Genomic DNA, 23,971 nt, shown 5'->3' on the forward strand with positions numbered 1-23,971 from the left:
TTTGCATAGCCATTCCCCTAATCAGTGGTCATCTTCCTTGTTTCTAGTTCTTTGCTACTACAGGAAGTATTGCTATAAATATTTTGGTGCATGTAAGACATATCTTTCAATTTTGATCTTTTTGTGCTATATGCCTGTTGCGGTCTGAGAGGGTGTGACCCCCCTCAAAGACTGAAGTACACGACGGGGTCGTCTGGAATGAATTCACAGACTCAAGCATTCTTTAAGTCAAGTTGGCAAAAAGTTTATTGTTACGCTTTTCAGCGGACAAAGATTCTTAAGGATCCTGCAACCTTAGAGTGGTACAGTTAAAGTTTATATAGGATAAAATACAATAAAACATGTGTCAAATATGCTAACTAGGTGATTCAGGGTGGGATTAGGGAGTGGTTAAGGAGTAGTCAGTTCTTAAAAGAACATGCACTTCTTGTACCTACTGCGCAGGTGTTTACCCAGAGTTCACTAGGAAAAGCCCACAAGGGGGGCCACATGGAGGTGTGGTTTTAGGCCTGCTATGTCACTAAGTTAACTAGAGTTCAGGGGTAACTGAGAGTTGTCTAGTCTTCCACCAATCAGTGTTTGTTTGACAAGATAGATGTAGGGAGTATACATATGTCTTAAGTCTAGAATACAGTTAATGGGGAGCCCAGGATGTAGATAATGAGGTAGGGTGGTAGTATAGATAGTCCAGTGGGTAAGAATGTCTTTATGACCCAGTGCAAAGCCAGTTTAAACTAATAATTCCTTCAGGTGCTGTTTGTTACTGCACCAAGGAGAGAGATGAGGGTCTTGCTGTGGTCCACTCATGAGTAATTTCTAGGCACAGTGTCCTTGGGCTGGGGAGAAATTGTCAGAGAGAGTGTTTCTGAGACTAGGGAGAAATTGGGGTCCAAGTATAAGCACCCAAACACAAGCACCCAAGCACCCCATCATGCCTAGCAGTGTGAACACATCTTAAAATAGCAATCTGTGATACTGATTTAATTATTATTCCCAGAGTGAGAGCAAGAGGTGGAAAGACATGTGGGAAAGGGATATATGTGAGACAGCAGAGCACATGGTAAGGTGCCCATGCTGGCTAGGTCCCAGTGGTCTAATGGATTACTAGATGAGATGTCAAGAAGGGATTGAGGCCAACTAGATATAATGGCTTGAGATGAGTTTTCACTCACCTACTAATCAGCAGATCTAGGAGTTCCCAAGGTAAGTGGAATAACTCTCTAGTTGGGCTAAAGGTTCTTGGAGGTTAAGAACACCAGGTATTGGTTAGATTATTTTGTTATCCCTTCTGTGGCTAATTCCCTTGAGAAAGCCATCTATAATAGGTTCCTCCACTTCTTTTCCTCTCTTTTTAACCCTACAGTCTGGTTTCCAACCTCATCACCCAAACTTCCGCTGTCTCTAAAGTTACTATTGATCTCCTAATTGCCAAATCTTAATTTTAATTGTAATTGACACTGTTGAATAACTTTGAATTACTCTCTCTTCTTTGATTTTTCATAATACTACATTCCCCTGTTTCTCCTACTTATCTGACTGCTCCTTCTCAGTCTTGTTTTCTGGATCTTCATCTATGTGGGTATACCTGATGGCTCTGTCCTGGGCCCTCTTCTCTTTGTACATTTTCTCACTTGACAGTCTCATCAGGTCCTGTGGATTGTTACCATTTCTATATAGATGACTCCTGGATCTGTCTGTGATGCCCCTAATCTCTCTCCTGAGTTTCTTTAAAGGCATCTCAAATTCAATATGTCTTTGCCCTCAAACTAACTCCAGTTCTCAACTTTGCAAAATCTTAGGATCACCCTCAACTCCTCACTTTCTTTAACTTTTGTATCATCAGTTACCCAGTCTTGCAATTTCTACTTCTTCAGATGAAGGCAAGGTAACATTTACTTTGTGCTGGTCACTGTGTTAAGCACTGGGGAACCAAAGAAGGGCAGAAGACGGTCCTTGACCTCAAGGAGATAACAGTTTAATGGGGGAGAGAACATATTAGCGACTACATATGGACGAGATATACACAGGGTAGTTGGGATATAATCAGCAGAGGGGATCAGTGGGGGCTTATGGAAGGTGAGCTCGAAGGAAGTCAGGAGCTGAGAGGCAGAGATGAGGGGCGGGGCAGGGGGAGCCTTCTAGACCGAGCTTTACAGGATTATTCACATATTCTCTACTCATAGAGTTCCCATCCAGGTGCACAGACCCTTATCGCCTTTTGCCTGGATTGTTGGAGTAGCCTTTTCTTTCTTTTTTTTTTTGGATGTTTGAAGTGCAACTTTATTGTGCTCTAAACAAAAAAGGAATAGGAATAATAGTAACCAACACCATTTCATCATTGAAATATTGTGCTGGGACTGCATTGACCTTAAATTTGCTCTCAGGGAGAACATAATTGTAATCCAAAATGGCTAAATGCACAAAATATGTCTAAAATCAGGTCCCAAGTATGAATTAATTATATTTTAGAAATCGTTACATTCACTCCAAAGCATTTTTTTTTTAAATGGGCAAGGCAGTTGGGGTTAAGTGACTTGCCCAGGGTCACACAGCTAGTAAGTGTCAAGTGTCTGGTCTGAGACCGGATTTTGAACTTGGGTCCTTCTGACACGTTGAAAATACGCAATGCTACCGACATCACAGGACGCTTGTTTGTAAAACTACACTTCTGACCCTGAACCCTAGCTTCCTTCCTTAGCAGGTTATCATCTTTAGGTAGCCCAGGTGTCTAAGCAGTCTGGAAGTCCTGCTCTTGCTGTGCTGTCAGCGTTGGGCCCGTGACTGCCTCTGGAGGTGCAAGAGCAGGCTTTTCCTAGTAAAGCAGAGGAGGGGCCTTTCAGAATACAGTCACTCAGGCCTGGAGAGTCTTCTTCCTGTGGAGAACAGTGGGTTTCACCTTGACTTGTTTGCACATAGTATCTGCTTTGTTGCTGCTCGACTCCGGAGGGACATTTTTACACACTTGTGTGAGATCTCTCTGCCAGTTTGGTAGATCCTTGTAAGTAACTCTTGATGTCACATCAGACATTATAGTAGCACATTGAACTGGGATATAACTCTCTCTCAGACCACCAATAGCTCTTGGCCAGCTGTATCCCATGTGTTGAATTTACTAGGGTTTGTCCCTCACACACAGTGCTCCGTTGTCCATGTGCAAGCTTTTGTACTGGCTGTCCCTCTTCACGTGAATTGCCCTCCCTCCTCACCTGTGACCCTTAAACAAAACTCAGCTCCGGGGCCGCCTACTCAGTGGAGCCTCTCCTGATTCTCCCAGCTCCAAATACATCATCTCTCAGAAAACTGCTTTGTATGTTGTCTACGTTTGTGTCTGTCTAGACATGTCAATGTGTGCTCCACTAAAACGGGCAGCCCTTGAGCTCTAGGACTGGGTCACTTTTGTCTCTGGCGCAGGGTTTGACCCATAGTAAGCACTTAATGCTTATCCCCTGACTGTCAGACCTCCCAAGGACCTTGAAACAGAAGGCTAGAGCTTGATATTTGGAAACAAAACCATTGCCTTTTTAGCCTGTAAAAATGCTTTATCGAAGCCATGGAATTGAGTTGTCTGTATGGATTGTAGGATGGATTATAGAAAACTGTCTAAGGTTTCTGTTGAACAAGTAGACACACCAACTACGCAATTTCTTAGGAAGGAGACACAGGAGGGGCTTCTAAGCACCTCTTTCACTAGCAGGTTCGCTTTTGATCCAGTCAGACAGGAAGACAGGCATAGAGTCATAATAAGGGGTTAAATAAGCTTGCTTTAGTTTAGTCTTCTCAAAGGGAGTTTGATGGTAGTGGGAGCTCCAACTCCTATAGCATTCCCTAACAACCCTTCTTACAGGGGCCAGGGTGAAGGTGGGGGGCAACTACCCCTGGTCTCATTGGGGTCAATTGAGACCAGCACAACTTGTGCGCTCCCTTAAGTCCCCTCAAGCCTCAGTGGTGGCCAGTTGAGGCAAACACACAGATTCCCCCCTCCCAAGCCTTGATGGGGGCCTATCAAGTCATGCACAGCTTTCAGCCTGTACATTTACCCCTATGGGGGTCCCCAGTCACTGACCAGTGCCCACATGCTTTATAGGGCAACAGACAAAGAAGGCATATAGCCTCACGATTTTACATCACTTCATCCCTATGTCTACTGCGCAATCGTGGTAGAAACTGGTAGGAACTGTTTTGAACCATGATAGTGAGGACTCATATCTAACACCTGGGAAGTAGAGATTGTTATGGCTATGGATTCTGAGAAGAAAACTCTAAGAAAGAAGAAGAAAAAATCCACTTCATACACACTAAAATTCACCTTCTTTATAGTTTCTTTCGAAGTCCTTTCCCTAACTTTGAAGTGAGGTAGTTTTCTGATTTAATTGCAGAGAAGTGGTTTTATTGGTTTCTTGGAAATCAAATACTGTGTATTGTCTATGAGTGTAGACTCGAAGGGAAATAGAGGATCTGTGCTGCTTAACTGAAAGGCATTTGTGATTGGGTTTTGTTTTTATTTTTTTCCACTTTCCCTATTTGGATTTGTGTTAACTTGCTGTTCTTTTAAGTTATGCTGTTAGACTCTCTCCTCTCTCCTGTCATTCAAAACAAACACAAAAGCCCTTGCTTTTCACTTGTTAAAGCCATTTACTTTGTTATTCTTTTTGCTAGGAGGGGAGAGAAAGGGGGGTTTCTTGGAGGCAAAATCTAATAATTCCACTTTATAGATCAGACAGCAAGAGATACCTATCTAGCAACAAACATCCATCACATCAGTGTCCACCACTAACTCTCCCCTTGCCCTCCCACCAAGAGCACAAGCAAGTCACAGACCATTTCACCTGATTTCACCTTTCTGAAGAGCAAAGGACTCAAGGTATGAGCCTGGCTCTTCTGCTCCATTTCTGAAGTGCTGTTAGAAACAAGCTGCTTTTACTCTCTGCCCCTCCAAGTGTAGTCTTCTGTCAGGTGCATTTCAGTTTATTCTAGTTGTTCCCTCTTTATGCTTTAGTAAGGAGGCAACCTGGCCCATTGATCAAATTAGAAACAGCTGTGTGATGTGGGTTGAGCCCTGTATATGGAATCGTAAAGATCTCTTCTAGTGGTGGTACTGATACTCAGTGACCTTGGACGTCATCCCTTACTATCTCCCTTTAGTCTCCTTATTTGTAGAAAGGAGGAGATAATAATTGTGCCACCTGGTTTAAAGGGGTCATTATGAAGAAAGTGCTCTGTGCACTGTAACTGTCACGTGTCACAATATGGAAGCTATGTATCATCATGATTAGTACTGAAAGACTTAGAAAAATTATTGGGTGAGATTGATTGTCATGATTTAATCAAAACAATAAATCCCCAGAGAGGAGCATAGAGTTATCCCTCCAGTGTGGCATTGCTGTCATTGCCCACATCCCAGTGGAATATGTGATTTATCTCCAAATGGCAGGCAAGGCATAAAGAGTATTTCTGTTTGCTTATTTTGCTTTTCCTGAATGATTTACTACTGAAGTTGAAAACTGCTTTATGCCTCTAACCTTTGGCTTACATACATTGGTCAGTCATTTGTGAAAAGCATGTACTCTAGAACTTGGGGGCGATGATATAATTTATAAATGATTGGTTTTTAAAAAATCTAGAGGTACAAGAGTGAACCTGCATCTACCCTCAGGGCAAATAGGCAGAGGCTTCCTAGGACAGGCCACTGTATGTGTGTTGGCAGCTGTGCTCACTGGGTCAGAAGTTTTTGCTTACTTGTTTTTCTTTGTCACAAGAGAAGTTTTACTATGTGGGGGAAGGCAGGATTTGAAGTCACTGAGATTTAAGGACAAAATGCATCAATAGAACATTAATACAGTAATTCTTTATTTCTTGTTTTTCTTAGGCAAGACTCTTTGATGAACCCCAACTGGCCAGCCTGTGCTTGGAGAATATAGATAAAAACACATCGGATGCTATCAATGCAGAGGGCTTCACAGACATTGATTTAGGTAATGTTGGCTCTTGAAATACCTTTACCTTCTTGGTGACCCTATGTGGAATATGTTTCTGTGGCCCAAACATGCTCACCACCTTTAGATAAAGCACCATTAGCTACTTTCATAGTCAACCTTGGCTTTAAAATCCAGCAATCATTGTTTTAACCCCTGAAACAGCTGGGCTTTATGGGGTTTGTGTGTGTGTGCTTTTCACGAATTTGTTTTTTAACCTGCCTGTGGCCCCAGGTAGGTATATCTGGAGTTTTACCAGCTGGTAAAACAAACAAACAAACAAACAAAAAAAGTAACAACAAAAACAGAAAGTCCAGAGTTTTATATGTAAGTTGTCAGTCATTTTTAGTCAAAAAGTTATGACGGTGTGGGAAGATACAGACTCATGCTCATGGTCTCTGGGAACTTGTAGTCTTCAGGTTTTGTGAGCTAGAAGTAAATTATTGGTCCTCATTTGAGCTTAAATTGGTTCAGCTTTGGCTTGGGGGTAGCTCTGTGCTGACTGGGTACACATTTCCTGCCTCAAAGCATGGACTGGTCAGTGTAACCACAGAATATGACAGGCAGGCAGGGACGTTGCTGTTGCCTCCTTGGGAGGTCATGCGCTTGGACGGTCATCTCCCGGCCGCCGTCCCGGTGGTCTCAGCACCGGGCCTTTGGTCAGAGCGTGTGAGGGACCCTGACCAGCGTACAGCAGCCTCATCCTCTCAAAGGACCAACTCCCTCAATTAAAATGGATTAAAAATAAGTGGAACGTGAAACGTATGTGAGAATGGCGTCCCCGTGGCTCAGTGTCGTGGTTCTTGTTCTTTACTTAGACACGCTTGTTGCCGTGCTGGAGCGGGACACCTTGGGTGTCCGGGAGGCCCGCTTGTTTAACGCCGCAGTTCGCTGGTCAGAAGCAGAGTGTCAGCGGCAGCAGCTTCCAGTGACTCCGGAAGACAAGCGGAAAGTGTTGGGCAGAGCCCTTTCCCTCATCCGTTTCCCACTGATGACAATTGAAGAGTTTGCTGCAGGTAATGTGCTGCTCTCAGTCTGTAGCATATCTAAAAGCTTTTTAGGACAGCGAAGACCTGGGAGGACGTAGGCACAAAACCAACAGCCTGGTGAGTGGTTAATTCCTGAAAGAGCCGCACCTGAGCTCTTCAGGGGTTGCACCTGAGTTCTTCAGGGGTCACCCCAGAGATGCACCGGGCCCCATCACCTCAGCAGCGCCCTCAGGGCCGCGTGCAGAGGGGGACGCAGGCTGCCTTCTAAACTTGGTGGACCACGTGTCCGTTCCAGGGGCACCACGCCCTTTTCCTACTTTGTGGTTTTTGGCCCCCTCACTCCACAGATCCTCCATGGAGAGCCCATCCATGGACCAGAGACTCCGTTGTGACCTCGTGGGTGTACCTATCAATGTTGTGTTGAGGTTGTCCATCTGGTCCCCTCTTCTCTCACTTTGGAACTGACCCATCTCCTTGTCTAGTCTTCCGTGGGCTTTCATGCCGCGCTGGTGAGGCACGCCATCTTCAGTCACGTGTGGCAGCTTGCCATTTCCCTCTGGGTCAGCTACAGTTGGGATTCTTCTGAAATCCTGATGGTCTGTGATTCACAGCCACGAGCTTTTGCTGTTAATAGTGCACATTCCAGGCACTTAGTAAGTGTTGGTGTTTGAATGAAATGTTGCCCATATTAGGCTCAGACTAGTTTATTCATTAAACAAAGGCTGTATTTAACTTGTTGAGAGGCTGGTTTCAGGTCAGGATGGCTCTTGTTCGTCTGGGTCATGTTGACAGGGTGACCTTTCCCTTTTGCTGTCTTGGAGTTTCTTCCGTTTCCAGGCTTATATATTATAATAGTCATCTCCTATAGATAGATAGGACTTTCTTCTACTTTACACACATGCGCACACACAGAGAACAGGTTGAGGTTTTGAGAGATGAGTTGCTTACTGAAAGCTTGAAGCATCCTCGCTTACTTTCTGGAGCCCATCAAATTCAGCTATTTCTGGTGACCTTCTGATCTGAGTTCTCTTTCCAGTGCTCTTTGTGTTCAGTGAGCCATCTTGTGTAACACTTGGATCTTCACTGTGGAATATTGTGTTTCAGTTGCTGTTTGAAATGATTATTTCCCATGAAAAATTCTGTTTCTGTGATGAGAGACTGTATTTTAGAGGCGCTTTGTTCATCTTTGCACACCCCATGATGGCTAGCCTAGGTCTTGGGGCATATTCAGACACTCAGTGAATAACTGCTCCTGTTTCTAGCAGTGGAAGGTTTACAAAGTTCTTTCCTCCCGGGAGGCCCATGTGCAAGTTGTCTCCACTTAACTCAAAGGGGCATCTGAGAGTCCCAGAGGTAAGCTGAATGAGTGGTTGAGGTCACCAGTGAGGTGTACATTGTTGAAGAGTGAGGACAAGAGGGGCAGGATTCCTGGCAGAAAAGCTAGGAAAGGTAGAAAGTAGCTCACGTGCACATAGCCAGTGCCATTGTCTTGGGGTCTTCGGTACAGTCAGTAGCTGTACACCTCCGGAGACTGAGGACCTGACTCTGTTACAGTCTTGTGAATTACTCTTCAAAATGAGTCATTGAGAGAGGAATGCCTATTGCTCAGAATCCTGTTTGAGAAGGCAGGGTAAGATGGAATACAGTTTAGAAAAATATCCATCAAAAATGGTCTTTAAAGAAAGACACTGTAGTTCAAATCGGGCTTCAGATACATAACACATACTAGCTATGTGACCCTGGGCAAGTCACTTTAACCCAATGGCCTAGCCAAAAAAAAAGAAAAAGAAAAAAGAAAGAAAGACACTTTAAAAGATTTTAAAATGGCACTTCACTTATTTAGGAAATTCACATTCATGAAACATCTTCCCTGATGATACCAGATAAATGAGGCTTTTCCTGTCCTTTTCCCTTTACTCATAGACATGTATTTATGTATATGTGTTTGTATGTGTTTGTGTTCACACACATGTGTATAGTATATACTTAACAAGAACAAGTAACTGTTACAAGCCAACTTGTTCATGAAGTCAAATTGAGATACTATCCATTTGTTGTTGTTCCTTAGATGATTGTGTGGTAATTGAATTTTATTTTTTTAAATTAATTTATTTTGGTTTATCGACAATCACTTCCATAAGCTTTTGAGTTTTAAATTTTTCTCCCCCTCCCTCCCCAGCTTGGTGCGCAATCTGATACAAACTATGCATATACATTCCTATTAAATATATTTTCACATTAGTTGTGTTGTAAGGAAGAATTAGAACCAATAGAAGGAACCACAAGAAAGAGGAAACAAAACAACACAAGGAAAAAAAAAAGAGCAAACAGTATGCTTTGCTCTGCATTCAGACTCCATAGTTCTTTCTCTGGATGTGGATAGTATTCTCCATCATGAGACCTTTGGAGATGTCTTAGATCCTCACATTGCTGAGAAGGGCTAAATCTATCAACGTTAGTCATCGCACAACATGGCTGTTACTGTGTACAGTGTTCTCCTGGTTCTGCTCACTTCACTCAGCATCAGTCCATACAGGTCTTTCCAGCTTTTTCTGAAGTCCACCTGCTCATCATTTCTTGTAGAACAATAATATTCCATTACATTCATATACCACAACTTGTTCAACCTATTCTCCAATTGATGGGCATCCTCTCCATTTCCAGTTCTTTGTCACCACAGAAAGAGCTGCTGTAACTATTTTTGTACATGTGGGTCCTCCTCCCATTTGTATGATCTCTCTGGGATACAGCCCTAGAAGTGCTATTGCTGGGTCAAAGGGTATGCACATTTTTATAGCCCTTTGGGCATAGTTCCAAATTGCTCTCCAGAATGGTTGGATCAGTTCACAGCTCCACAACAATAATTTTAATTTCTTCACTTACACCCTGTAGAATTGTTCTAGAATATTAAACTTCTATCTTAGTACCTTTTTGGAAGGAAATTAAAAACAGATATTCCCCACCTGTCCCCCTCCCTGTGTCTTGATGTTTTAAGTACATTAGAGAAATTATTGTTCCTGAAACATTGCAAATTTGAAAGTGGTTCCTATCTGAATATTTCATTTCTGAGACTGGACCAGGCTGCGAGAGTTGTGTATCTTGTGTTGCCTGGAGGCTGGGGCTGGTCCTGGCCAGTGGCAGCCATGCCACAGGGCTTGAGGAGGTTCTGTTGAGGTGTTCAGCGCATCCTCCCTGTGTTTGTTCTCTGCTCCAGGGCCTGCTCAGTCGGGCATCCTCACCGACCGGGAGTGGTCAGCCTGTTTCTCCACTTTACCGTGAACCCAAAGCCTCGAGTGGAGTTCATTGACAGACCTCGCTGCTGCCTTCGAGGGAAGGAGTGTAGTATCAATCGCTTTCAGCAGGTGGAGAGCCGCTGGGGCTACAGCGGGACTAGTGACCGGATCAGGTGGGCTTCGCTCCCGTCAGCACTGATGAGCCTGTGGGTTGTGTCGGTTTTCATTCTGACTATTGAGTAAAGTCATTTTACTGCCCTCCCTTCGCCTAGGGAGAAGGGTTTTGTGCCGTGGAAGGCTCTGTCCTCGCCTCCTCGTTACTCAGTCCTCACATAGGCCTGATGGAGACAGGAGGGCAGCCCATCCGTGTAATTCTGGTCCACACCCTCCCACAGTGCTGCAGCTGGAGACCATGGGCTCGAGGCCTCGTGCAGTTTCTCCTCCCCTTACAAGGGCACCTCACATACATGCCCTTGTCAGCACCTGACATGTGACGAGCTTACATTCTTCTCCTGTTGTAACTGATGATCTCTTTTAGTCCCTTGAGCGTCTGAGTCCTTTCAGGTTCCTCCTGTGTTGCAGCCTGCTTCTCCCTCCAGGTGCCTCTCCTTGTTTCGCTGTGTGACAGGCACAGCAGTCATCGTGGGACTGTGGGACGTGGGATGCGGTGCCGACAGAACAGAGGGGTTACAGATGTGTTGTGACCCTTTGTTTTAGGGAGAAGCTTGGGGAAAGTAAGGGAGCTTTGCCGTTTCCTTGAGGGTCACACTTGTTCACTTTGGGTAAACGTGGAAGCTCTTACGTGGGGCTGGTCCTACTGAAATGTGGAAAGGGGCTGAAGTCTTTCTTTTTCACACCTGCCTTCTTTTTCTCCAGTACTCCCTCCAGGGGCCATTACTGGAAGAATAAATAAGAAGGCGAGAGTCAGAAAACACTTTTTAAAAACAGAGCTATACAAGCTCAGCATTCTGGGGATGTTCTTTGTGATGGAAGCAAACGTCTCCGCATCTCATAGCTCTGCATACAGCTACGAAGCATTTTCAGTGTCGTTTGCGTTTGATACAGATCTAAAACTTTTCTAACCCAGAGCAATTGTTCTGTCTCCCTGGGGTTGGATTTTATCCTTCATAAGTCCTGGAGAGGGGGAGGAGCAAAGTTTCTTCTCCAGATAAATGCTTCATGGAAGACTAAGCCCCAGCACGCTGGTACCACACCGGCCGGACAGGCTTGGGGGCCGTCCTTTGCTCTGTCCTTCTGGTCGATGGTAGAGCTTTTAAAAAATAAGTAAATAAGCTTACGCATCTACTGGGACAGTCAAATAAGTGTGTAGGACGAGGGGGGAGGTCTTACTCGAGCAGAAGCCCTGACCTGTTGTAAGGCTGGGCCCCACGGATGAGCAAACATTGAAGAAGGTGCTTCCCCCCCGTGTTTTTGGGGATCTTCTTCAGCCAGGAGGACGCTTTTTGTTCCCTTCCGTGACTCTGCGCCGGGCCGTGACACAGCAGAGTAGTCTACAAGGCCAATAACTCTCTTATCTCCTCAGGTTCTCAGTTAACAAAAGGATATTTGTGGTGGGGTTTGGATTATATGGATCAATACATGGACCGACGGATTATCAAGTCAACATACAGGTATCGGCCCTACTTCAAATCCATTAGACGGGCTCCGCGAGGTAGCGCAGTGGGTAGAGCACCAGCCCTGGAGTCAGGAGGACCTGAGTTCAGATCCAGTCTCGGACCCTTCCTAGCTTGTGTGACCCTGGGCGAATCAGCCCTGATTGCCTCAGAAAAGAAAAAGGAAGTGAACCACTTGGGACCGGTTTACCTCTACTGAAATCAAATCAGAGACTGACTTTGTAGCTGGTACCCCCAAATTGTGCAGGAACCCTTAGAACTCGCCCTTTGTACCTCCTGTCTTATAAGCTCTCTACATTTGTTTCCTCATCTTCAGAATGTGAGTGATTATTCTTCTGTTCCCTACATCACACAATTGTTGCACTCAAAGTACTTTGCATTGCTCTAGGAATGTGAGTTGATGCTTTTACCTATTGAGTTGTCGACATTAGCAAACGTAGTGAGTTTTTGTATTGGAGTTCGGGCATTTGTTTAGATAGTCTGAACGCTGGGGAAAAGATCTGAGGGATTAAGCCAGCCCCCTTATTTTATGAAGAGACACTCAGGCACATGTGCTCTTTTCAAAGAAAAAGGGATTTTAAATTGTCCTTTAGGGAGTTTTGAAACATCACTTGGTAAAATTGTTGATAATCAGCATTTGTCCTGTAGAACAGAGGGGACAGAGGGTCAAAATGCCAATTCTGTTATTTCTCACAAGCTCCACCTTTGGAGCTTTTCCATGCAGAAAATCCATTCTTTCTCGTCCTCTGCTTGTCAGATCATTCACACTGATAGTAACACAGTCCTGGGTCAGAATGACACCGGCTTCAGCTGTGATGGGTCCTCTAATACATTCCGGGTCATGTTTAAAGAGCCTGTGGAGATCCTGCCCAATGTTAACTACACGGCGTGTGCGACACTGAAGGTACAGTGCTTCTGGGGAAGGGGCCCCAGGCCACGCTCCTGTCTGGGGGGGTTTTAGCACTTGACCAGCATCAGGCTGGTCATGCCATGCAAAGGCACATTCTTCTGGTGTGAAGATGTGGTTTATTTGGCTGTGGAGTTAAAAAAGAGTTTGTACACACCCTTACCAGCTTTGCCACCTACCCAGCTATGTAGTCATGCATGAGACACTTCTCTGGGTCTACTTCCTCATCAGTAAAATGGATTCATTCAGTAAACATTGGTTTAGCACCTTCCATGTACAGTACTAAATTGGGTGCTGGGCATACAGGCAAAAATAAAGCTGTTCCTGCCCTCTGGGAGTTTATAGTCTAATGGTAAGCTACAGCATGGGCACAGGAAAAGTATTCTGTAGAAGAAAGAGAGCCCTAACAGTTGGGTAGTGAGGTAGAAGCAGGGTATGTCTTATGGAGGAGGTGGTACATCACATAAGCTCTGAAGAATTCTGAGAAGCTCCCTGAGGAGGAAGCACCTTTCTGGCCTACAGGCCTCACCGTGGTGGTGGGCTGAACTAAGGCAGTAGCCATGGAACTCTGGAGAAGGGGAGAGATGTGAGAGAGACTGTGAACATAGAATTACCTAGACTGGGTAGCTGATTGAGGGTGGGGTATGACTTAGAGAGGAGCTAAGGTGATTTCTCAAGGGTGCAGACCTGGTTGACTAGAAGATTAGGGGCCTTAACATAAATAGGGAAGTTTAGAGGAGGATGTGTGTTTGGTGAGGAAGGAGGTGAGGTCAGTTTTGGACATGCTGAATTTTAGCTGCCGGCAGGGCTTCGAGTTGGAGGGAGGTGGAGACACCATGTTAGATTCTGGAGAGATGAAGGCAGGACAGAGAGATCTGTGAGTCATCTGTGTCGAGATAATGATTGAGAAGGATATGACATCACAGATAGAGAAGAGAATGGGGCCCAGGACAGAGCTTTGTGGGTGGAGATGGATGATAAACGAGCAGAAGAGACTGAGAAGGGAATGGCCAGAGAGGTGAGAGGGAGGACCAAGAGGAAGAGGTGTCCCATGAGCCAAGGAAGAAGAGTGTGTAGAGGAAGGGGTGGATGGAGCCTAGCGATGCCCCCCAAAAGCTGCTCGGTGGCCAAGGAGAAGAGACGTGAGAACACAGTGAGAGGCCACCAGGTCCTTGTAAGGAACCGTCAGGTGCTTTGGAAATGCGATCTACAATTATCAGTCCTTTGTCCATGTAACGTGAGGGAAGTGTGACTTTGCTATTCCCTGGGGCCCATGTTGCAGGATCCATGCTGTCAGTGTCAAAGTGAAATAGTGCTCTTTCTGTCTCAGTATTAAACATGTATTCGTGGTTCTGAAGGAGTGGTCCTTTCAAGGGACCCACAAGGCCAAAACTGTTTTCATAATGATATTAAGATGCTCTAATTTCTGATAACCGTCAAAATCGATAGATAAAATCCACATAAACAAAAGTTCTTGGTGGGAGAATTAAGAGTGCAAAAGGGTCCCGAGAGTAAGAGGTTTGAGAACTATTGAAATATGTAAACAAACACACACATATATTTCTATATAGATAACTATCTATCTCTATGCACACACACATATGTATGATGTGTATATACACACACACACACACACACACACACACACACACAAATAATATATATATATATGTATATCTCAGTGGTTCCCAGACTTCTTGCTCTCAGGATCCTTTTACACACACGTATTTTGTTATATATTACTATATATTTCATATATATTAGTATATATAACATATATTACCGTTTTGCTTCTGATACTCTGTATCGAGCATACCATATAGTGTCAAAAGTGATAGTGATATATATGTATACATTTTATGTGTGTGATATATATGTATAGAGTATAAAAGTGATATAGTGACATATATGTATGTAAATATATAGAAACACATAGACATGTACACATTCTGATCTTCATAATGGCCGTGTGAGGTAGGTGCTACTTTTATTTTCATTTTACAGTTGAGAAAATATAACCTGAGGGAAAAAGGAAGTTTCTTAGTTGCTTCTGGCCTCTGGGAAGCCCACCTTAAAGCCACAAAACCCCTTGGTTTAGACAAAGAAGCTGCGTTTGAAAAGCCCAGTGCCCTTCGACAAATGTAGATGTTCCCTGTGGCGAGGCTTTGGAGAAGGCAGAGACAGAATTGTTTTGTGGAGGCTGAAGCCTGGGGCAGAGACGCTTGTGTCTATGTCTGGTTGCAACCTCTACATCCAACCAGTGCCTGAAAACCCTTTTTAAAAAGCCGATGTAAGGGCAGCTGGGTGGTACAGTGGACAGAGCGCCAGCCCTGGAGTCAGGAGGACCCGAGTTCAAATCCGGCCTGAGACACGTAACACTTACTAGTTGTGTGACTCTGGGCAAGTCACTTAACCCCACTGCCTAGCCAAAAAAGAAAAGAAAAGAAAAGCTGATGTAATCATGAAGAATAGTCCCCTTCAGGGAGAGCAGTGGATGTGGAGTCAAGCTGTGGCTCTGTCGTCCAGCCCCGACGCTTCTCTGCTGGGGACCAGGTCCCCACTGCCTCTCAGCCGCGGGCCCTCTGCAGCTATAAATCTGTCACCCGTCTTTAGGGTTACTATGAGGAGAGCACTCTGGAAATGCACAGTATAGGTTGGAGCTCATTATAACTGTCCTGGAATAGTCATGTTCCAGCCATGTAGCATTTTAGGTGCCTTTGGAACATCCTTTTACACTGGTGCAGCAGTTTCCTGATGGGTTCTTGGTACCCATGCTGCATAACTGAGTTGAGCCCTGCCTTGTGACCTTGCTCGGTGTCTGCTTCTGCCCAGCCCATGCTAAAGTGTGTAGTGAGTCCTTGTTGAATTTAATTGCATATGCAAAGTGCTGCCAACCAGGAGTCCCCCAACAGGCCTCTGCCATAGGCTTGCTGTGTGACCTTTTCTGTAGACTGGCAAGAATCACCCTTGCCCTGCCTGACTCACGGTGGTGTTATGATGATCCAAGGAGCTAATTGATGTAAAAAGACTTGGAAAAAGTTTAGGGGCTAACTAGATGGAAGGAGTTGTGTCATGACCATGAACTTCAGACTTTCAGCTAACAATAGATGTGTGAAAGAGGCAGCTTCAAAGCTAAGGTGAGACATAAGAACCCTGAGGTGGAGCCAGAAAGCTGGCTTTGAATCCTGGTGCCAACACTTTTTAGCTAGGATCTAGGATCTTGGGCCAGTCATTTCCCTTCTGGAACTCTCAGAGCGCCCATTGATAACTCCTAATAGTACTTGTGCAGCCTGCCTGGGAAGGGCTATGTGCAGAGGGCTTTGTAAACCTGAGAGCCCTCAGCAGAGGGGTTGGTACTGTTGTGATTACAAGCTAATGCTCAGATGGGACAGAGGGGCTGCTGGTCAGGGAAGGTGACGTCTGCATTGGTCTTTAAAGGAATGGGTAATGCAACAGGAGAAGGGATAGAAACCGCCTCTGAATCTCTTCACTTATGTGCACTCTCTCTATGGCTTCCCACCCAGGGTCCGGATTCCCACTATGGCACCAAAGGCCTGCGCAAGGTGATCCGTGAGTCACCCACAACGGGGGCCAAGACCTGCTTCACCTTCTGTTACGCAGCTGGAAACAACAATGGCACCTCGGTGGAGGATGGACAGATCCCAGAGATCATCTTCTACACATAATGGCCTGCCTGGCAGTGCCGTCCTGGAGTGGCCCTCTCCCCCTCTCCTCTCCGGCTGAGTCCGACCGTGCCAATGGGCGCGGCTGGCCCAACACACACTTCCATGTTTCTGCCTCGTGTTAGTGATGCCGCTGCCGCTCTCCCCACAGACTGGTTTACAGGAATCCACTATAGTCACATGGGGTAGTAACTGCCTCCATTTTAGTGGTCATCTTATTCTCTGACTTCATGAAAAGCATTTTTTAAAAAATTGTAATGAATGTAGATGCTTTTATGTTGATTAGAAGCATGAAAAAAATACTTTGGTTGAGGTGGGAAACTTCCTGTAATGAGACAATCCCTTAAGAGATTGGAGGAAAAAACCAAACAAAACAGGAGGGTCATATTGACCCTTGCCATCTCCTCCTCCCCCTTCCCTCCCACACCCTCCTTCCTCATACACAGGGGAAAGAGCATTTGTCCTTTGGGTCCAGGGATACAACCCAGCGGGGTGGGGTTTGCCTCATTGCAAAGGTTTTTTAAGTGAATGTCTGAAGAGAGCCGTCCTTTACGTCGGTCAGCCCTGTGGTGCCCACAGTCAGTTGTATCCCTTTGTTAACTAGAGACAATCTGTTCTGTGTCATACACGTGGCACCAGGTGGACTGACCACTTGTCTGTGAGCGAGGGACAGCATGTCAGCATGGGAGGAGGAGCAGAGGCGGGGTCCCGGAGCGTCCCTCAGACTTTGCTTCCGGGTCGAGATAGTGGCTCCATTTTGTCAGTGTCCGGTAAGCTTGGGGGGTGATCCCACACTGTCTTGGGGGAGCCAGTTGAGAGAGAAAAAGGAAGTCCTTTCAGCGGCAGAAGCTGTCGGGTGAACTAACCTGATCCCAGAATCCCCCCTAAAACTGCCGTTGTCTGTGTCATTTATTTTTGTAGACTGCACGTTGCAATGCATTCTGGGATTGACCCTTCTCCTGTAAGGAGGGGTATGTATGGTGTTGGGGGAAGGGAGAGATCCTCATTCTTATTTTGTGTGAGTGTGAGAGAGAGTGTGTGTGTGTGTGTGTGTGTGTGTGTGTGTGTGTGTGTGTGTGTGTGCACCAGATGCCCAGAGCCTAGGTCAGGAAACAGCCCAGCCCAGGGGCTTCCTTGCCACGTGGCCCAGGGCCGAGGGAACGTTTCAGGAACGTGTTGCAGACTTTGTTCTTGTTCTTCCCCACTCCTCCTAGTTCCCTGGTGGCCAGAAATGGAGTCCGTGCTTATTTCGGCTAATCTCTTCCTTGCCTTAGTGCTTTACTGAAGTCCGTTTCTCTGCAGCCTTTTTGTAAAGGCTTGTGTTTGGGAAGGATCCTTAGTCCAGAAGGGGGCAGCTTCTACCCATTTGCTTTCTGCCTTGTTCTTACCAGAGAGGGTGAGGATGCCCCTTTCCCCTTTTACTTTGTGCACATTAGGGGATTGACTCCAAGACCTGATTTACAACTGGATCACTCACAGAAGTGTCGTGGTTTCCTTGTTTGAGAGTTGTGTGGGGCCACTTCCTGTTCCTTTTGTTTGTATCTTGGTTAAATGATGCTACACAAATCCCCCAAGGGCAAAAAGACCTGAGTTTGTTGTCCATTGTCTTTCTCTTCGAGGCCAGAGTGCACAGATGGGCCTGTCCTGCTGCCCAGGGCTGGAGCGCAGGGCTTAACTCACTCGGTTTGTCTCGGTGGGCGCCTGCGTCCTGCCCTCATGCTGCCTCCCTCACAGCGATGAGCCAGGAAGTTGCCTTCTGCCTTGCTGTTCGAGGTCTGAGGACTTGGATGCGAGGGCAGTTTTCTCACGGGGATGAACGGTGATCCCCTTTTCTCTTCTACAGTAACTGTAGCGAGGTTTTGCTGTCCAGGCTAAGCTGGTAGCAGGCTCGAGCCGTATAACTTGATTGAACAGAGCAGACAGCTCCGAGGCCCAGATTAGTGGTAGCCAACATTCATGTCATAGGGCTAGTTCTTGGGTCAGGAGCCCACTGTCAGGCAGTGTGTTGTGAGCTGAAATCCTCAGTGAATGACCAGGCCCACTGGCCCCTTCCTCCAGAGGAAAACATTTGCTGGAAGATAGACACTGTGGCTGTGTTTGTTGAGCACTTGCCTTGTTTTCACCTTGATGTTGTTTCTGAATGTCAGCGTTCTCTGCCTACAGGTGCTGGAGGGACACCATTAGGTGTCCCTGCTTCCCCTCTGCCCTTTCCTCTGGTGCCCTCTTCATTTCTCATCTTGTCCCATCCCCTGCCCAAGAAAGCAGGATATTCCTTGGGTACTATACCAAGCACTTGTCACAGGGGAAGATGATTTGTGTGGGCGTGTGTGTGTGTGTGTGTGTGTGTGTGTGTGTGTGTGTGTGTGTGTGTTTCATTCCAACAGTTTTTCAGTTTCAGTGATTCCTTCTGTTCTACAGAATCCCTCCTCCCAGAAGCCATGGCAAAGGTGTGATCCCTCACACCTCATCCTATTGAAATGATTTTTAAAAAATAAAATAAAATAAATGTGTACACATCTTCTGAGCAGTGTACATTCTTACGGCTTTCTGCAGTCTGGGCATTGTAGCTAGGATGAATGTAACTCATTGCTGAACATGCCTGTCTCCTGAAGCTGGAGAATTTCCCTGTATCATGTCCACTCTTGCATTGGAGTTGGGAATGTCTAGATTCATAAGCATTGCTATATTGATGAATGTATCTAATGATTTCTCATATTCAGTGTTCAGACACTCTGCTTTTGGCCAGCTTTGTGACTTGTAAATAGGTCATCAATAAAGAAATGGGGTTGGTTGTCTTTATTGTTTCGGAGACACAGTGTTCATTCTGCTAAGGTGCCAGAGTGCACTGTGGGTCTGGGAGGAAGGAGGAGCATCTCCAGAGAACTGCTGGTCCAACACGGCCAAGTTGGGGCTATAACCCGTCAGTTTCACTCAACCTTTAGGGCTCCCCCACTCCCAATATTTTATGGATCCAGAGGGAAGTCTTAAGTATGTCTTGACTTGTTTGAAATAGGTTTGCCTTTGGGTGGGAACATAGCCTTTTCTTTCTTTGAAATCCCATATACGTCTTTGTACATAGCAAGTGTTATTTGTGTTCTCACTCACTAGACAGTTGAGGTGTGTGTGGGCTGAGAGCTCACAGTCCAAGCAGTCTCCTTGGTTTGAGAAGCAGATCCCATCACAGCAGAGAAGGCACCCGAGGGTTGCCTAGGAATGTCTTCCTCATTACAGTGTTGACATTGGTGATCTCAGCAGAACTGAATGGCCCACCCCTTTCGTCTCAAGCTATGTTTGGTTCTTTCTTAGACACGTATCTTGTGTATGTCTGCTTCTGAGCCCTATTGTGATTAGTGTTTCTCCTGTTTTTATTGTACCAGAAAATGGCTTCCTTCTCCCCCTGCCTCTCCTTCTCTGGTCTTCCTCCTTCCCCCTCCCTGAATATTCCTTGTACGTAGGATGTGCCCTGACCTGGGCAGAGTACAAAACTATCATCTTCCTCTCAGTGCACCCTGAGGTCACTTCACTTTCTGACTGTTCTCTCATGGTGCTTTCAATCCACCGAAGTCCTCAGCACACCTTCCCTATCTCGTGCTTGTGAAATTGCCTTCACGCTCATCCCAGTGAACTTTCGTCGCTTCAGATCTGGCCCGGTGTTTAGCTGCTTCAGAACTCTTTCGGTCTTCACTGGGTTGTCGTAGATGCCAACACTGAAGCACAGAACCCGTGTCCAGTGACCTGCCCAAGCAAGATCGCACAAAGGACCAACAAGTCAGGTCTGACCTCAGATTAATTACTCTTTGCTGTGTGTGTTCATTTGGTGCCAGCTTGGTGCTCTCTCTGAATTTGTGCCAGGGATAGGAACGTTCACCAGCCTCGGGCCCGGAAAGGCCTGTGGATCACTCCAGTAGGGGCCTCCTCACAGCATCGCCCAGCCCGCATCTCTCCAGCTTGTCCATAAGGAACACACGAGGGGCTTCGTCGGAGGCTTTCCTGGTCTACAGTTTTCTTAGTATGTTTGAAGTCTGCTATGCCTGCAGCATTCCTCCAGTCTCACGGTCTAATAACTTGTCAAAAAAGGAAACATGACTAGTTTGGTTGGAGCCGTTTTTGATGAAGCTGTGCTAACTTGGCAGCTGATGCCATTGGGGATAGAACACCAGGCCTGGAATCAGAAGACCCAAGTTCCTGTCTGGCCTCAAATACTTCCTAGCTGTGTGACTCTGGACAAGTCATTTCACCTCTCTCTGCATCTGCAGAATGGAGATCATAACACCTACCTCCCAGGATTGTTTTAAGGACCAAATGAGATAGTAATCATAAAGTGGTTAGCACGGTGCCTGGCATACAGTAGGCACTTAATACATGAGTATTTCCTTCCTCGTGATCAGTTTCCTTTTCTAAATGCTCACAACTTGGCTTGAAATAATTCATTTTAGATTTTGCCAATGATTAAGTTAAACTTGGGGAACCATTGGCTCACAGGTTTGTTAACTTAAAAACACGCAACACTGATATTCACCCTTCTCTAGACCTACATCCCCTCTCCTATCCTTGAGGACTGATCTTTCAGAGATTGCTGCCAGCAGCTCAGCAACCAGATCCAGGAGCGTCTACTTGATACACTGGGTTTCAGCTCCTTGCTAATCATCTTCCCTCTCAGTCCAAAGATCATTTTTTTTTTTGGTTTGTTTTTAAGGCAGTAAAAGCTGCTGGAGGAGCCACGTGGTCCTTGTCGTCTCTAGCTGCGGCCGAGGCAGGCCCGCAGAGCCCTGGGTTTGCTGTGGCCCTCCTGGCCGCCCTCTCTGCAGTGCGTTCCAAACCTTAGTGGACCTGGCACCCTTTCTCTGTGCCGAGACTCCTGTGCACTCATCCTCCTCCCTTGCTTTTACTTTCATCCTGGGTGTTTGTATTTGAAGAACATGGTGGTCAGTGAGTTGCTTATACATTCACATCGAGCTTTTTAGGCAGCCTTTACTTTGTCACTGGAATTGTTTGCATCATTAGATTTTAATTTAGAGGAAAACAAACATTAAAATAGGGCAGTCGGTGGCACAGTGGACAGAGTGCCGGGCCTGGAGGCAAGAAGACTCATTTTCCTGATTTCAGATCCTCAGACACTTACTAGCTGTGTGGCCTTGAGCAAGTCATTTAACCCTGTTTGCCTCAGTTTCCTCATCAGTAAAATAAGCTGGTGAAGGAAATGGCAAACCCCTCCGGTTTCTCTGCCAAGAAAACCCCAAAAGGGGTCATGGAGAGTTGGACACAACTGAAAAATGACTCAAAAACAGAATAGAACTAATGAAGAGGAATGTACTACATAGGTTGGAGCCTATACGTAAGGCACAGACGCACAGACTCACAGACTCATTCCACAAACTCCTGTGTGTGCCAGGCACTGTGGTAGGCCCCAGTGAAGAAAGAAAGAGCAATGAAAGAGCCCTTTCCTTCCCGGAGAACTTCTGTTTGAGGCTTCAGGTGTTTTCGGAGGTTTGTTCCTCCCCTTCCACGACCTGGGTGTCTGTCTGAATGGGGCTCTGAGTCAGCAGACGTGGGTTTGAATTCTGGCTCTGCTGCTGCCTCAGCTGGGTGCTGCTGGGAGTGTTACGTCATCTTCCCAGGCCCCTTCCAGCGTCACAGCTCCGCCCCAGGATCCCAAGAGCCGAGAGCTACCCACCCCTCTTCTGTAGGCCCTGTATGTGTGTACCAGAGTCCTCTGTCTCTGTCAGGTGTTTTACTGTTACTCCTCTGGAATCATGGTCGGTCATCACGCTGATCAGAGCTCCTCATTCTTTCAAAATTATCTTTCTGTCATTATGTGGATCATTCTCCTGGTTCTGTTCATTTTGCTCCTCAAAGTCTTCCCGGGTTTTAACGAAGCCATCCGCTCCATTCTTTATCACAGCACCCTAGTATTCTGCCACGTTTATACACCGTGATTTGGCAAGCCATCCTCCAGTTAATTGGCACCCCCTCAGATTCTGGTTCTCTGCCACCTCAGAAAGTTATCAATATTTTTATACATCCTCATCCTTGGAGTTGTTTTGCTTAGGATTAATCTGACCCTTAACCTACCTTCCCTCTAATTTCCCCTTTGCCCTTCTCTCCTGTTTTCTGCTGTTGAATGAAGTACTTCTTCCCTTACTCAACCATTTCAGGTGAGAATAAGGTCAAGTATCAGCCCCTTACCCTAACCCCCTGTGGCCCTGCTTGTTTGTGTAGACTTCTATAGATGTTTACACCCCGATTGTGTGAAATTATTTCCCATTACCTTACTTTCCCCTCCTACCTCGAGGCCCTCCCTTCCTCCCTACCTCTTCCCCTCTCTCCCTCTCTTTTAAGATATCAAGATTATCTTACACCACTTAACACCACCCGAGGCCTTCAATCCACACTCCCTCTCTGAGCATGATACTGTACAGTGTAAGCAGTTTACCCTTTGGTCCCTTACTAATTTTTTTAGTTTTGACCTTTCTCTATACTACTGTGTTTGGAATTCACTTTCTGCAGAGTCCTGGCCTTTCCCAGGTCCTTTATTTCATTCAAGGTCTGTTTCCCTGTAGCAGGATCATGCTCCATTCTGCTGCTGGTTACTCTTGACTGTAAGCCTAAAACAGCCTTTGGGAGTAGTCATCTTGTGCGCTGGCGGGCCGGACCCTGCTGCCTTCGCACTGGAACTCTTGGTGGCTACTTGCAGCATTTTTTCTTTAACTAGAAATTCTGGGTTTGGGCTGCTAGGTTCCTGAGCGTTTTCTTTTTTCTTTGGTAGGACATGACTATGTTTCCACTTTTGCCCTCTGGGTATTTAGGCTCTTGTTTTGGCCATGGCTTTCATGTAGTTTGATGATTCTTAATTTTTCAATTCTTGATCCGTTTGACAGGTCGTGTTTTTACTTTGAGATGCCTTACATTTTCTTCTGTTTTTTTTTCCAGTCTTTTGACTTTTGTTTTAATAGTTCTTGTCTCTTCATTTTCAGGGAGTTTAGTGCTCAGGCAAGGTTCTGTATCTCTGGTGCCAAGCTCCTGATTCCCCGGGATGTTCCTGTCGGGGTTCTGTCGGGTGAACTTTCTAGATCCATTTGGAGGAGTTGTTTGGAGGGATCTTCCTGTACTACTTCCTGATACACTGCCTTCCTGGAATCCCCTCCCCCTCTAGAATTTTGAATTCTCTGAAGTCCACTCTCCCAAATTCTAGAGCATATGTCAGACTAGGCCTGGCTTTTTTCCCCTCTTATCAAAAATTCTAGGATGGAGTATTAACTCCCTACCCTAGGTTTCTGTCATTTCTACCAAAGCATCCATTTCTTTCTTTCTTCTTTTTTTTTTTTTGGGTGAGGCAGTTGGGGTTAAGAGATACACAGATAGTGAGTGTTAGGTGTCTGAGGCCAGATTTGAACTCCGGTCCTCCTGACTCCAGGGCGCACACACTATTTCTACCTCCACTGATCTTCACCCAGCTGTCCTCTACTGTACCTCTTGGGTTTCCTTCTGTGAGACGGAGATCGTCTAGATACACTCACAGTGCGACTCTGCCTTTTCTTTGGCTATCGTGTTCC

At 45.9% G+C, this 23,971-nt stretch overlaps 1 protein-coding gene across 1 annotated transcript in view; it reads left to right on the forward strand.

Annotated features, from left to right (window-relative positions):
* BTBD2 (BTB domain containing 2) overlaps positions 1-19,213 on the forward strand; it is a 64,688-nt gene extending 45,475 nt beyond the window's left edge. The window contains 7 exon segments of the mRNA XM_078154114.1: positions 5,867-5,972; positions 6,791-6,988; positions 10,176-10,208; positions 10,211-10,367; positions 11,738-11,825; positions 12,586-12,732; positions 16,260-19,213. Of these exon segments, the coding sequence (XP_078010240.1) occupies positions 5,867-5,972; positions 6,791-6,988; positions 10,176-10,208; positions 10,211-10,367; positions 11,738-11,825; positions 12,586-12,732; positions 16,260-16,421 (891 nt within the window). The 3' untranslated portion in view covers positions 16,422-19,213.
* The last annotated feature ends 4,758 nt before the right edge of the window (positions 19,214-23,971 follow it).

This window comes from Phascolarctos cinereus, unplaced genomic scaffold, assembly GCF_003287225.1.
Source record: "Phascolarctos cinereus isolate Bilbo 61053 unplaced genomic scaffold, phaCin_HiC Scaffold_4;HRSCAF=312, whole genome shotgun sequence".
Classification (NCBI taxonomy): Eukaryota; Metazoa; Chordata; class Mammalia; order Diprotodontia; family Phascolarctidae; genus Phascolarctos; species Phascolarctos cinereus.